The following is a 13,060-nucleotide window of genomic DNA, read 5'->3' as shown; positions in this document are numbered from 1 at the left end:
ACATCAATTAGCCCTTCTTATATTCTGGTGCCTTACTGGGGTTGGGTGAAGTATGCAAGCCAAAAGGCTTTGGGAGTCTGAATCTCTAAGCTTCCTGCTGCAGTTGACTGGCCATCTTCCTGGCCATTGTACTTGTCATGCTCCTGCCTACCACAGGGCCTTTGCATAGGCTTTCCCCCTTGCCCAGAACACTCTTCCCTCCTCTACTCACCTGGTCAATTCAATTCACCCCTCAGATCTTAGTAAAAGTGTTATTTCCTTGGGAAAAGCTTATCTGACTCCCCAACTCCCTATCAGTTCCCTGTGACTCCTAACTTTCCATCAGTTCCCATATTTTAAGTTCTCTGAGCATTTTGTAGCAGTTGTTACAATTTAAACTTTAAAGAACTTTATGGGACAATTCAAATGATATTGGCCTTCCTTTCCAAAGCAAAATATCCATTGTGACAGGGGCTATATCTGATTTGCTCACCCAGCAGCTAGGCTGGCACACAGGAGGCCCTTGCTAAACATATGTTGAGTGGATGAATGGATGAATAAATAAATGAATGAATGGTTTCCAGTTTAGACAGATCCCAGCTATAGGATGCTGGACAGTTACCTTCTTCTCAACCTATATAATGGAGCTGTGTTATCTACTATGAGCAATGGATGGTATAGATGAGGTGACAACAGACACCAGTGCTTTCCACATTCTGACACTTTGCTTTCACTTGAGGATTTTTGATTGTTGGTGAGATTGGCAAGTCATCAATCACTTCCATCATGATATATCGTGTGTCCAGCTATGCCACTACCTCACAGTATAATTCTGGGTAAATTAAATAACTCTGGGCCTCTCCATTTGAAAAATAAGAGAGCTGGAGTACATGGTTCCCAAGGGCTCCTCCAGCCAATAGGAACCCTGTGGTTGTGTGACTGCAGACTCACTGGGAAGATGACTGCTATGGGCATGGTTGAGGTGCAAGACGAGAGGGTGGACAACCTTGAGTGTTTCACTGGGAACATAAGAGTGCAGGCAGGAGTTACGATCAAAGGCTGTGGGGGCAGACCCACTGGACCTGAACCTCGGTTTCTATACTTCCTAACTGCGTGACTATTGGGCATGTTAGTGAGTGACCATTGAACCTCAGTTTCTTCATCCATAAAATGGGAATATCAATAATATCTACTTCATGGGGTTGTTGTGAGGATTAAAGAATTTAATATATATAAGATACAAAGTAACAATGTGCTCTTTAAAAAGCAACCAATGTTATCTTGCTTTTACAATGTGTAAGGTGTCATTCCAAATGCTTTATATGCCTCGTTACAAACTCAAGACAACTCTATGAGGTAGTTAATATGATCATATTCATCTTACAGGCACAAAAACCGAGGCATAAAGAGGCCGAGCATCTTGCTCAAGGTCAGTTATTAAATGATGGAGATGGAATTTCAACTCAAGCTGAGTTCAAGCACTCAGCAAGGTGTCTAGTATATAGTAAAGTGTCCAGTAAATGTTCGTTGTTTGTTTTACATGTGCCATTTCCATATTGAACAGTATCACCAAAAAGTCACAGAAAGGAATAGAAGTGAGAGAGGAGTGAAAGGTTGAGAACTCTCAAAGAATTTGAGAGCTGGAAGGGATCTAAATGATAGCCAAGTCTTTCATTTGTTAATTCAACTATTATCACTGAGCAGCAGCTGTGCCTGGCTACTGAGACACAGAGGTAAATGGGATATGGTCCCTACTCACAGGTGCAGGGGAGCTAGATAGACACATCAACCCAAAGTACAAGGCACAAAGAGCTATAATAGATACATGTTCAAAGTCCCGGGGGAGCCAGCAGGAGGAATTAGCTAATTCTTTGGGGATTAGAGGAATTTTTTACGGAGGAGGGGGCATCCATGCTGGAATTTGAGGGCTGAATAGGAGCATACTAAGCAGAAAAAGAGGGTAAGCATTCCAGAATGAGCCAAAGAGATAGCTTACAAAAGCCACGCATTGATATTTCTCTAACATGAAGCACTCTGTGTTGTAAAAATAATGAAATGAGTAACAATCAATGCATCAGTTATTAAATGATGGAGGTAGAATTTCAACCCAAGCTGAGTTTAAGCAGGATGGATCTCGGGTTTCTTAGTATCCAGCCCCACAGTCCACACCCGCACCTTGCTCTTGTTCTGGTGAATTATTCTCTGGACCTCCCCAGAGTTCCTTTTCCAATCAACTTACTCTTCCGATAGGAGACCTCACAGGCTAGGCCTTGGGATCCAACAGGACAGATGCAGTCACAGCGTGATCCTGAGAAGACAAGGCAGAGAAAGTGTGAATCATGCCAGGTGGAGCAAAGAACTCCTGGAGCTCAGCCCTGCACATCACTGCAGTTCCATCAGGTTAAAACAGAGCACATATTTAGTTAAATAACTTGCTAAGGGCAGGTTCAGTGCCAGGAATACCTACTCCTTTCCTAAGGGCCTTTGCCACGAAGGGGTGTTTATTGCCATCCCTGGGAATACATAGAGTTGTTGAGGACAATTACTCATTAGCTGACATTTGACCCATTCTTAAATGCTTTCAGTGTCGGAAGCTACATTAGCAGTCACTGAGGCCAATTGTCATTGATGTTCAACTTCATCCCAAATAATTGCCTAGCCTAGGCTTGGAATACCTCAAGGATGGGGAACTCATTACTCTTAGATGTCTCATCTGACTTTTGGCCAGTTCTGACTCCTTGGAAGTGATTCCCTATGCGAATTTGCAATCTGTCAAGGAACTTCTCATCTGAATCACAAGAAATCTCTTTACAGGATTGCCCACCATAGGTCAGGCCCTGCAAGCACCCCAGTCTCTGGCTCCATATTCTCCCTCACCTTCACTCTATAGCCTCAGGTGGGTCCAAGTTTCTGGGTCCAAATTTTACACAAGGCAAGGGAGAGTTCAGCAACCCTAGATTAAAATCTTGAGCTGATGAGCTGATTCCACTTGCTGCAGAACTAACCCTCACATAGGGGTCCTTGTGCTGATAGCAGAACTTCTAGGCCGTATGCTCTCACTTATGTCTTCTCTGCTCATGTCCATCCTGTCCAAAGAGCCAGAGACATATCCCTTAATCCCAGTCTGGCAACTGGACTCTTTCTGCCTGAGAGTATGCCTTCTTCTTTGTCCCTTCCATTGAGCTAACTTCATTCACATGGGCTCTGCCTTGACTCCAGCTGATTCCTGGGCTGGGATTTGCTGTAACCAGTTGCTCCTGATGCCCTGTTTTGTGTGCTGGGCTGGCCTCTTTTTTAGCGTCTTGCTAACCTATCACAACAGGAGCATAAGATCCCAGGCTTTCACCCCTCCCAGTCTGCCCTGCCCACTGCAGTGACCCCAGGCATGTCTCTTGAGTTTAACAATCAAGTTTCTAGTGGCCCATCCTTGCTGCTACCCACAAATCTTATTACATATTAGTCAGGACATGCGCAAAGGGCTTCTCCTACTCAGCCCAGGCCATCTTCTGGGTAGAGATACTCTGAGTCTATTCCCACTCCTTGCTGTGGACCACAGGGTCTCAGCCTGCTCCTGTCTTCAGCTTAATGATGCTGTCACCCACAGTAACCCTTGGGGCTAGAACCCAGGTATACTGACAGCCAGAGTAGTTTCTCCTGGTGGACTAAATTCTGACTTCTTGGTAAATAGAAGCAGGCAAATGGCTGGCCCCCAGCCTGCTTCAGATTATGGCTTGTACCAGGGACACTGGCTGCCTGAAAGTAGTACCTTTCAGGACAGGGACTCCATTCCCTTGACAGGGAGCACAGTGGCAGGAACTAACTTCCTTCTGGAACTCCTCCAGCGCCTGCTTCATATTCTGCTTCACTGTGCTGGAATAGGCAAAATCTGTGGCTGTCACTAGTTCGTACAAAGGCTCCACCTGGAAAGACAAAAGAGCATTTATTTAAAGAGAAAAACATTTATCAAGTAGAAGTGTAAAGCAAAACTACAAAGGAATGGACCGGGATCAGTGCACAGAGACCACATGTGGGTTTCTATGAAACTAGATAGATCTCCCATCTTCTCTCTGCTTCCCCTTACCCGATATACACAAATTAGCTTACTCAAGTTCAGGTCAACAAACACTGAGAATGCTTACTAAGTGCTAGGCATTAAGCAAAGAAAAAAAAGGGTAAGATAAAATCCCTGCGTGTCAAGGAACTCAGAATCGAGAGAGATAGAGACAAACATACCAACAGATGGTTACCACATGGTGGTTACAGGCAAGAGCAGAAACTTGCAGAAAGAAGCAGGTGAGAGCAGAAAGGAGTGGATGGTTCATCTATCTTTGGTGGGGCAGAGAAGGTAATTTTCCAGCAGCTCTTTGGAAGGATTATAGGAGTACCGTCCCAACATCACTATGCCCTCCAAACCTATCAAAATCATGCCCATCCTCCAAGAGTCACCATCCGGAACCTTCCAGAGCTCCAAAGCTCACAGGACACCTTCCCTCCATTAATCACTCAAGATACTGTCTGCACTACTCATCTGAAACAAATCCCAGGTTTTTTACTGCTCCTTTATAGTCAATACTGTTTTTTTTTCTTTTTGTATGTGCAGAGTTCCTTTTTTTTTCTTTTCTGATTAGATTGTAAGCTCCTGGAGATCAGGGCAATGTCTCAGCTCTGTGTTTGGAGAGTCCAGCCCCCCCCCCGCTAAGTGAATATAGTGGCTGGATGGATGTAGGGGGATGGTAGGCCTCATTAAGGTGATGGCAGGAGGCATGGATGAGAGGATTTGGCTGTCAGAAGCATAGAGGAAGAATCAGCAGATGCCGTTCACTTGGTGGGCATGGCCATGTTTGAGAGGGAGATGTCACAGATAGATGTGGTATTGTTTGTGGGTTAGAAAAACCAGAGGCACAGACAGTCCAAATAGATAGTTTAAAATGTTCTATTCCTCTTGACTCAAGTTGCAACTCCAGGGCCAGGTTCCTCTCCAGCTTTTGCTTGTGATTCTGCCCTAATCCTGCCCTGGAGAGTTTAGGGTGTGTCTAAATGCAGGCAATCATGACTAATAGAAGCCTCCCTTGGGAAGAAAATTGCTTCCATTTCTTAATGCATCTGACGCTGACCTTCGCTCCAGTGGGCAAAGCAAGGCCCCTTGGTGGTCCCATTGTCTCACCATTTTGTGGTCAATGAATTGATCCAGAGGCTGTTTGCAGAACCATCCAACCTGCTGGCCACACAAGCGATGGGGGTGGGAGTTTGGAGACAGAAAGAGAGGAGCTTGCTTTACACCAGTGAAGAGCTCCTCCAATAATCTGATTTTGCTCCCGAAGCACCTTAAAAGGCTGCCATTAACCACAAAGGCATTTTCCTACCAGCACTGAGATTCGCTGCAGGAGACAGAGGAAATCAGAGGCCAAACTGGAATGAACCTTCCATATGTATTGTGTCCTGGGAGCTGTGTGGAGGTCTACAAATATGATCCTACTTCGTCCTCACAAACTAGCAATTATCAGCCCCATTTTCAGGTGAGGCTAAGTAATTTGATCAATTCACAGTATGGTATTACCAGAATTCGGTTCCCAAACCTGTGTTTTTCCTCCTACTTCACTGTGATTATTGATAAAAATGGCTTGATTATTCCCATTTACAATCTCCCTCCTAGGCTTCTCCAAATTTTGCAAGCTATGGTGTGACTTGCAAACAGCAACTCCTCAAGACTACAAATTTCCTTTTTAAACTTAATATAGCACATTCATCTGTTCTTTGATTTGCTCCTCATTTTTTCCTGTCTTTTTTCTTCTCTCCTTTTGCTCCTCCCTCCTTACCTTTTGTCCTCCTTTTCTCTTTCTCTTTCTTTCCCACCTCTCCCCCAAATACACAATTCTAACCACTCACGTTGATCATTGAATCCTTAGCACACCTGCCCTTGTGAAAATTTTCTTTTATCATATTGCTGCAAAGAACTGGTGAGCACCGACTAAACTCTACACAAGTTTCTATACTAAACCTTGGTGTTCTTAGCGATAACAAATAATTATTACCATAGCTAGCATTTATTAGGTGCTGAATTAAATACTTCACATACATTATCTAACTTAATCTTTACAACAATCTTATGAGGTCGTTAGTCTTTTGTTTCCTTCTTGTACAGGTGAAAAAGCTGAGGCACAGGGACATTCAGTAGATTCACAAAAGTCACAAAGCTAGTGAGTGGTGGAAAAAGGATGTGACCTGTTAACACTGTGGTCTGTTCCTTTCAGTGTATATTTTTGGGGAGATAAATGGACCTATCCAAAGGATGAATAGGTAACTATTTACACCAAATTGGTGGCAAAAGGACAATTTTATATCTTACTTTCTTCACTTATCATCAGAATATGAGCATTTTCCCACATGATTCCATCGTCTTTGCTAAAATGGCTTCTCACAGCTTCAGAGTATCCTTCTATATGGATGAGCCACAATGTATTCAACTCTTCTTCTATTCTTGAGCCTTTAGGACTCAAGAGTTTCCTTTCTTTCTTTTCCGTTTTGCTACTTCAAATAACAAACGAAGACACGCCTTTACACATACATCTTTACCAACTTGTCAAATCAGTTCTTTAGTACATTTTTGCATTGGGGGTTGTTGGATGAAAAGCTATAAGCATTTTTAATATATTGGATATATCCACTTAAATTCTGTTCCTAAAGAATTGTATCAGATTATATTCCCATCCTATTTGACAGAAATATCCATCTCATCACAGTCAATTCCAGTGAGTATTGTAGACTTTTAATCACTGTCCATTTAATAGGTAGAATATAATATTGTAGTTACTTTAATTTTTATTTTTTATGATTACAGAAGGTAAACATTTTGTATCTTTATAAACCAACTGAGAAGTGTTCATCTCCTTTGAGGAGTCTCTTTCTTCAAAACTATCTTTCCTTACATATTAAGGATCACATTTGTGGCAAAATGTTTTTTGATGTGTTATCAGCCATTTAGTTATATTCGAGGGTTTTCTTTGTTTTTTTTCTTTTTCTTTTTTCTTTTTTCTTTTTTTTTGGAGACAGAGCCTTGCTCTGTCACCCAGGCTGGAGTGCAATGGCACCATCTCAGCTCACTGCAACCTCAACTTCCCGGGTTCAAGAGATTCTCCTGCCTCAGCCTCCCGAGTAGCTGGATTACATGTGCCCGCCACCAAACCCAGCTAATTTTTCTATTTTTAGTAGAAATGGTTTTCACCATGTTGGCCAGGCTGGTCTTGAACTCCTGACCTCACGTCATCCACCCTCCTTGGCCTCTCACAGTGCTGGGATTACAGGTGTGAACCACCGCACCTGCCGGATTTTCCTTTTTGAAATTCAGAATTTATTTTTGCAGGTGAGCTTTGTCGGTCCAAATCCAACATTGTCTTTCCAGGCATATGCTGCCACAACATTTATATTTTAAGCGCACTCTGGACCAGAGTAATTTGCTTTGAGAAAATCTTTGAATAATTTGCTTTGAGAAAGGTATGAGGGTCATTATTACAGTTTATTAAATACTTCAGCTTCTTTTCTTTCTGGGCACATGGTAAGGCTGCCATTCTTGCTGTCTTTGAAGGCAGGTTTGCAACGTGACTTGTTTTAACCAGTGACAGGTGAGAAGAGAGTGTCACTTCAAGGTCGAGGCTTTCCAAACAGAGTGAGGTGACTTGTCCCACTCTTTTATTATCACTGCTATGGTGATCTTGGGAGCACATGGCAAGATGCAGCCCCATCATCTGGATCTGTGAGCAACTACATGGAGCAAATGCCCCTTGCCAACACACTTTGGACATATGTGATTGAGAAACAAGCTTTGTGGTACCAAGATACTGAAATGTGGAGATTGTTTCTCTGCATCATGACGTAGGCTATCCTGATCTCTGTGTGAGCACCATATATTACCACATTTTTTCCCTCCTGCCCTGGGCGATGCCAGTGATTCATACAATGGCTTCTCCACCAGCATAGGACCCAGCCCACAACCTAACTATCCTGACTAGCATAGAAATGTACATGGATGACAGACTTTGTGACTAGGATTACCAGTTAAAGACAGGACATTCAGTTATATTTTAATATGAGATTAAAAAACAAATATATATATTTTTAGTTTAAGTATACCCCATGTGATATTTGGGAGATATTTACACTAAAAAATTATTCCTTATTTATCTGAAATTCAAATTTAACTGAACTTTCTGTGTTTTCATTTGCAAAATCTAGCAACCTTTTATGTGACTCCTTTACTATCTAAAATCTCTTTGGAATTCTTCACCCATTAATGACCATTTCACTAGGCCACAAGTTTTTCCTTCAAGACTCCATAGTTGTTGCTCCATTTTCTTCAAGCATTTCACACTGCAAAGAATTCTAGGGCCAGTTTGACTTTTATTCCTGTAGGATATATTTGTTCCTAAAAGTAAACACTTTCACCAGGATGTGTTTCGGTTTTGTTTTGTTTTCAGTACTTTGGCTTAGTTTTCAATGAGCTGTTCATTCTGCATTATCAGCTCAGGGAAGATTCTCTTCTTATGTTTTTGATTAATGTGTTTTCACATTTAATCTTGTCTCATTGTTAGGAAGAAGTCTCTGTGTTTTAAGCTTTCTACTCCTGTACTCTCTGTCCATCATATTTCTTTTCTGCCATTGTTTTAATCTCCCTGTCTCTTGCTTCTGCATTATAAGAACATGTTTATAACACCTTCCACATCACTGTCTCAATTTTCTGCAATGTCAGTTCTGTCCTTTATAGCTTCCAATGTGGGCTTTAATTCTGCTATTGTACGTTTGGTTTCCTGTATTCAGTCACTTGCTTTTTCACCTGATTAGTGTCTAAACACCTCAACTTTTATTTCATAAATTCTTCTTTCCCTTGAATTTTATGATAATCACAGAAAATGTATTCTAAAATTTACTTCTATTTTTCTGTGTTTTTAGACATCATGATTTCCTATAGCATGAACATAATTTCAATCTTTTGTGTTCAAAAATATCTTTTTATGTTCATTGCTGTCTCTTAAGTCTTCTTTGAACAAAGAGCTAACTATGTGTAAAGTTTACCACTAAACATTAAGAATGGGTTCCTCTGTGGTCTCCTTCCCTGCCTACCTGCTTCTATAGAAATCATGTTTTAGGCCTTGATCTTGAAGACTGGTTTACATAATTAAGCCTTGGCTGAAACTATTACCTCTAGAAATTGCTTGTCTACTGGGCTCTGCTGTCCTGAAATCAATTGCCAGTCCAGCTACCTGGTAAGCTGGCTTTGCGGAGATGAATTTTCTGACATAATGTGAAGCCATCTGCAGTTTTCTCTTGCCAGAAAAAAATGCATGTGAGAGTGGCATGCCCAGAGTGTATATTTCCAACTCAGGGTGGGAAGGTACAGAGGTGTGTGAAAACCTTCAACACTCCTGCCTCTTCCACTCCTGCAACACACCCAAAACATCTCTGATTCTCCAACACATCCCACATCACATCACATGCTTGGCATTTGACATTCCCAGTGCCCAGGTAAGCACATTCAACTGATCTGAGTAACCAGGGCATTCCTCTGGTTCTCAGTTTTTTAAAAAAAGATTCAGGTCAGATATTTCAGGAAAAAGAGATAAAGGCTAGGGATCTATTTTCCCTTGAACTCTGTTCTCTCCCATGATGAGCTGTGATGCCCACCAATGTCATCATGGCATCAGCCAAGCCCACATTTCTCAGGAGCTCCTGCAGCTCAGCTGATTTTATCCTTCTCATGTTTGCCAGCAACTGTACCCTAAGTGCCACTGCTGAATAAGTGCAAAGGAGAGGGTTTGAATGGCAGCCTTCTTGTTCTGCAGAAACTATGCATTCGACATGCAAATAAAGAAATCACCCAGACTGGGGACTGCAGAGTCTCTCATCAGAGGTCCAGCCCCTCAACCCTCTACCTTGATTGCAAGGTGGGATCTCCAGCTGGTGGGTACTGGCACATAATGACTGTACAGACACTGGCAAGAAGAGCATGGTGTTAAGTTGTGCTATGGGCACCATGCAGAAGTACCCACAGGCGAGGGCCTACCATCGCTGACGTGTATGACAGTCCTGGTCTAACAATCATCTTTTTAGTTTAACATTGTAAATCTCCTCTAGTTGGGGTGACAGGTGGTTAAGATCATTATTTTTTATTCACCAAACCCACAGGAAAGTCTAGAGGGGAGGGAAGAAGTCAGTCTTTTGTTTCAACCTAATAGACTCTTGAGCAGCCAAAAATGGATACAACCTCCCTAGCCCTTGATTTTTCTCAATCACAACATGGAGATAAGAATAATTAATTTGCAGACCAGTGTGGGGAATAAATAAAATAACATTTCTAAATGTTACATGAAAAAACATTTATAAAGAGGGTCATGAATATATTAGGTGCTCAAGACATGTTAGTTGTTGTGATGTCTTATCCTGTCCTGTAAAATAGTTATGTGTGTGTGTATCTTACTGTCCCTCATAGATTGTATGTTTTATCCTTGCATCTTCCTCTATTTTTCCCTAGTACCTTACTTCCTGTAGCATAGCAGGAATTTAGCAACTATTTGTTGGTTGAATGCATAATGTTTAACGAATAAATAACTAAATGAGTGATTCTCTGGTGAAATAAAAGGAACATTAATTTAATTGATTAAATTTTAATGAAATTAATATTTCTTTTATTTCACTAGAGAGGACAGAGGCCAGGAACAGTGGCTCACACCTGTAATCCCAGCACTTTGGGAGGCAAAAGTGGGAGGATCACTTGAGGTCAGGAGTTCAAGACCAACCTGGGCAACATAGCAAGACCCCATCTCTAAAAAAAAAAAAAAATTTAAATTAGCCAGGTGTGGTGACAAGCACCTGTAACCCCGGCTACTTGGGAGGTTGAGGCAGGAGGATCACTTGAGCCCAGGAGTTGGAGGCTGCAGTCAGCCAAGATCATGCCACTGAACCCCAGCCTGGGCAACAGAGCAAGACCCTGTCTCTGAAAAAGAAGAAGAAGAAGGAGCAAGCTAGAATTAGAAGCTGATTGTTAGTTTCTTTTAGTAACTTGGGGCCCAAGTGAGAGGGAGTCAAGGGTCTCTAGGTAGGACTGAGCAATGTATTATAATTTATTTATTTCAAATATATTTTCTACTATTGTATATGTGTCTCAAAATTAGGGCCTGGGTCTTAGTGATCTCTGCATTTTATACCTTGGCTTATGGTAGGTCCTCAGAAGCTATTTTCCGGGTGGAGGAAAGGATGGTAGAGCAGCATTGTGTACCTTAATTTTGATGATGGCTGGGTTGTACTGCACAGCGTCTCCCCACTCCTGCATCAGGTCTGCCGTCGGCAGCTCCTGGTACGCCAGGGTGGTGATGTGCTCACTTGCCCCTCCTCGTACCATGACCACCAAGTCCTCCACCATGGTGTCCCTCTTGTTTCTGTCTGGAATGGACACAGAGAGCTAGCAGGTCACAGAGGATACCCTTCCGCCCCCTATAATTTACTGCAACTCAACCAACAATTTGGGTACATCATATTCACTGAGCTTGTCTGAGAGATGTGGGTAGACCAGACACTTCCTTGCCCACAGGGCAGTCATGGTGCATGGGGCAAAGGGAAACTCACCCATCCATAGGCAACACAAATTGAGGGCAGGACAAGAAAAAGACATTTATCTTGAGCAACTGTAAGTGCTAGTTACTGAGTAAGTTTATGGAAGATAGATGATAGCTAGATTAGATAGATAGATAAAGAGCTAATAGGTAGGTAGATAGGTAGATAATAGACTGGCAAATAGGTAGGTAGATAGGAGAGTAGATAGGAAGATAGATGATAGATAAGTAGGTAGATAGGTCATAGGAGATAGATAATAGATTGGTAGAAAGATAGATAGAAAGATAGATAGATAATAGATAGTAGATAGATAGATAGATAGATAATAGAGAGACACACAGAGAAGTAGATGGATAGTTAGAGAGATAGGGTATGATATTTTCTTTTACCAGACAGCAATTTTAGGAGCCCAGCATTATTAGCTCTACTTCACAAATTATGAAACTCATACCTGGAATTGTTAAGTGACTTGCCAAGGCCCACACAGCTAGTAGCTGATAAAGATCAATTTTAAACAAGGTCTGTCTGGTTTTATAGCCACTGTTCCTTGGTCAAATAACTTTCCTCTCCCCAAACTGACTCCTGTAGGTAGAGTGTAGTGGAGCTCACCTGGGGGAAACTGGGTTCATCCTCTCCTCCACTCACCCTGCACACCTTGACCAGGCATGAGTCCAGCTATGACTTTGTCTAGCCTTGTGGTTTTGAACACATTATTTATACAGTATGAGATTTCTTTTTTGTTCTCATCTGCAAAGTGGATACTCTGCATCCATGTAAAGAATAAATGGTATATTAACAGCTAATAATTATTGATTATTTATGTGTCAGTCACTAATCTAAGTGCTGTACATGTATGAATGCATGTAATCTTCACTACAAAATAGTAGCTATATAATCCTCACTGTGCAGATAAGAAATCGGGGGGAGATGAAGGTACTTACCAGACAGTCCTGTCCAGGCCTTACGTTGTCTCACTTCTTTGTGTGAGATGACAATTGTGGGAAAATGTATAAAGGCTGTGCTAAGCATGTAGTAGACACTTACTAAACAGTGGCCACAATAAAGCAATTATTATTTTGACTTATAGAGTTGCCCAGAAAGCCCTCAATCATATCAGTGAGTTATTTCCATTCTAATGTGTCTATGTCCCCAGTGCCAAAAGAACTGGTGTAAAACAGCCCAGCGTGGTGGCTCACGCCTGTAATCCCAGCAGTTTGGGAGGCCAAGGTGGGCAGATCACTTGAGGTCAGGAGTTTGAGACCAGCCTGGCCAACATGGTGAAACCCTGTCTCTACTAGAAATACAAATATTAGCCAGGCATGGTGGTGGGCGCCTGTAGTCCCAGCTTTTGGGAGGCTGAGGCAGAAGAATCCCTTGAACCTGGGAGGCGGGGGTTGCAGTGAGCTGAGATCATGCCACTGTACTCCAGCCTGGGTGACAGAGTGAGACTCCATCTCAAAAAAAAGAAAACCAAAAAAGA

The 13,060-nt window shown here is 42.1% G+C and overlaps 1 protein-coding gene across 2 annotated transcripts in view; it reads right to left on the bottom strand.

Moving 5' to 3' along the window:
* The window catches only part of C8B (complement C8 beta chain), a 37,541-nt gene that overhangs the window by 863 nt on the left and 23,618 nt on the right, over window positions 1-13,060 (bottom strand). For both annotated transcript variants that reach the window (XM_074005815.1, XM_005543246.5), the window contains 3 exons: window positions 11,246-11,409; window positions 3,746-3,899; window positions 2,219-2,287 (listed from right to left, as the gene is read on the bottom strand). In XM_074005815.1, coding sequence (XP_073861916.1) covers window positions 2,219-2,287; window positions 3,746-3,899; window positions 11,246-11,409 — 387 coding nt within the window. The remainder of the gene's footprint in view (window positions 1-2,218; window positions 2,288-3,745; window positions 3,900-11,245; window positions 11,410-13,060) is intronic.

This window comes from Macaca fascicularis, chromosome 1, assembly GCF_037993035.2.
Source record: "Macaca fascicularis isolate 582-1 chromosome 1, T2T-MFA8v1.1".
In the NCBI taxonomy this organism is placed as follows: domain Eukaryota; kingdom Metazoa; phylum Chordata; class Mammalia; order Primates; family Cercopithecidae; genus Macaca; species Macaca fascicularis.
Note: the sequence above shows the minus strand (reverse complement) of the source record. Positions and strands in the feature narration are given on the sequence as shown.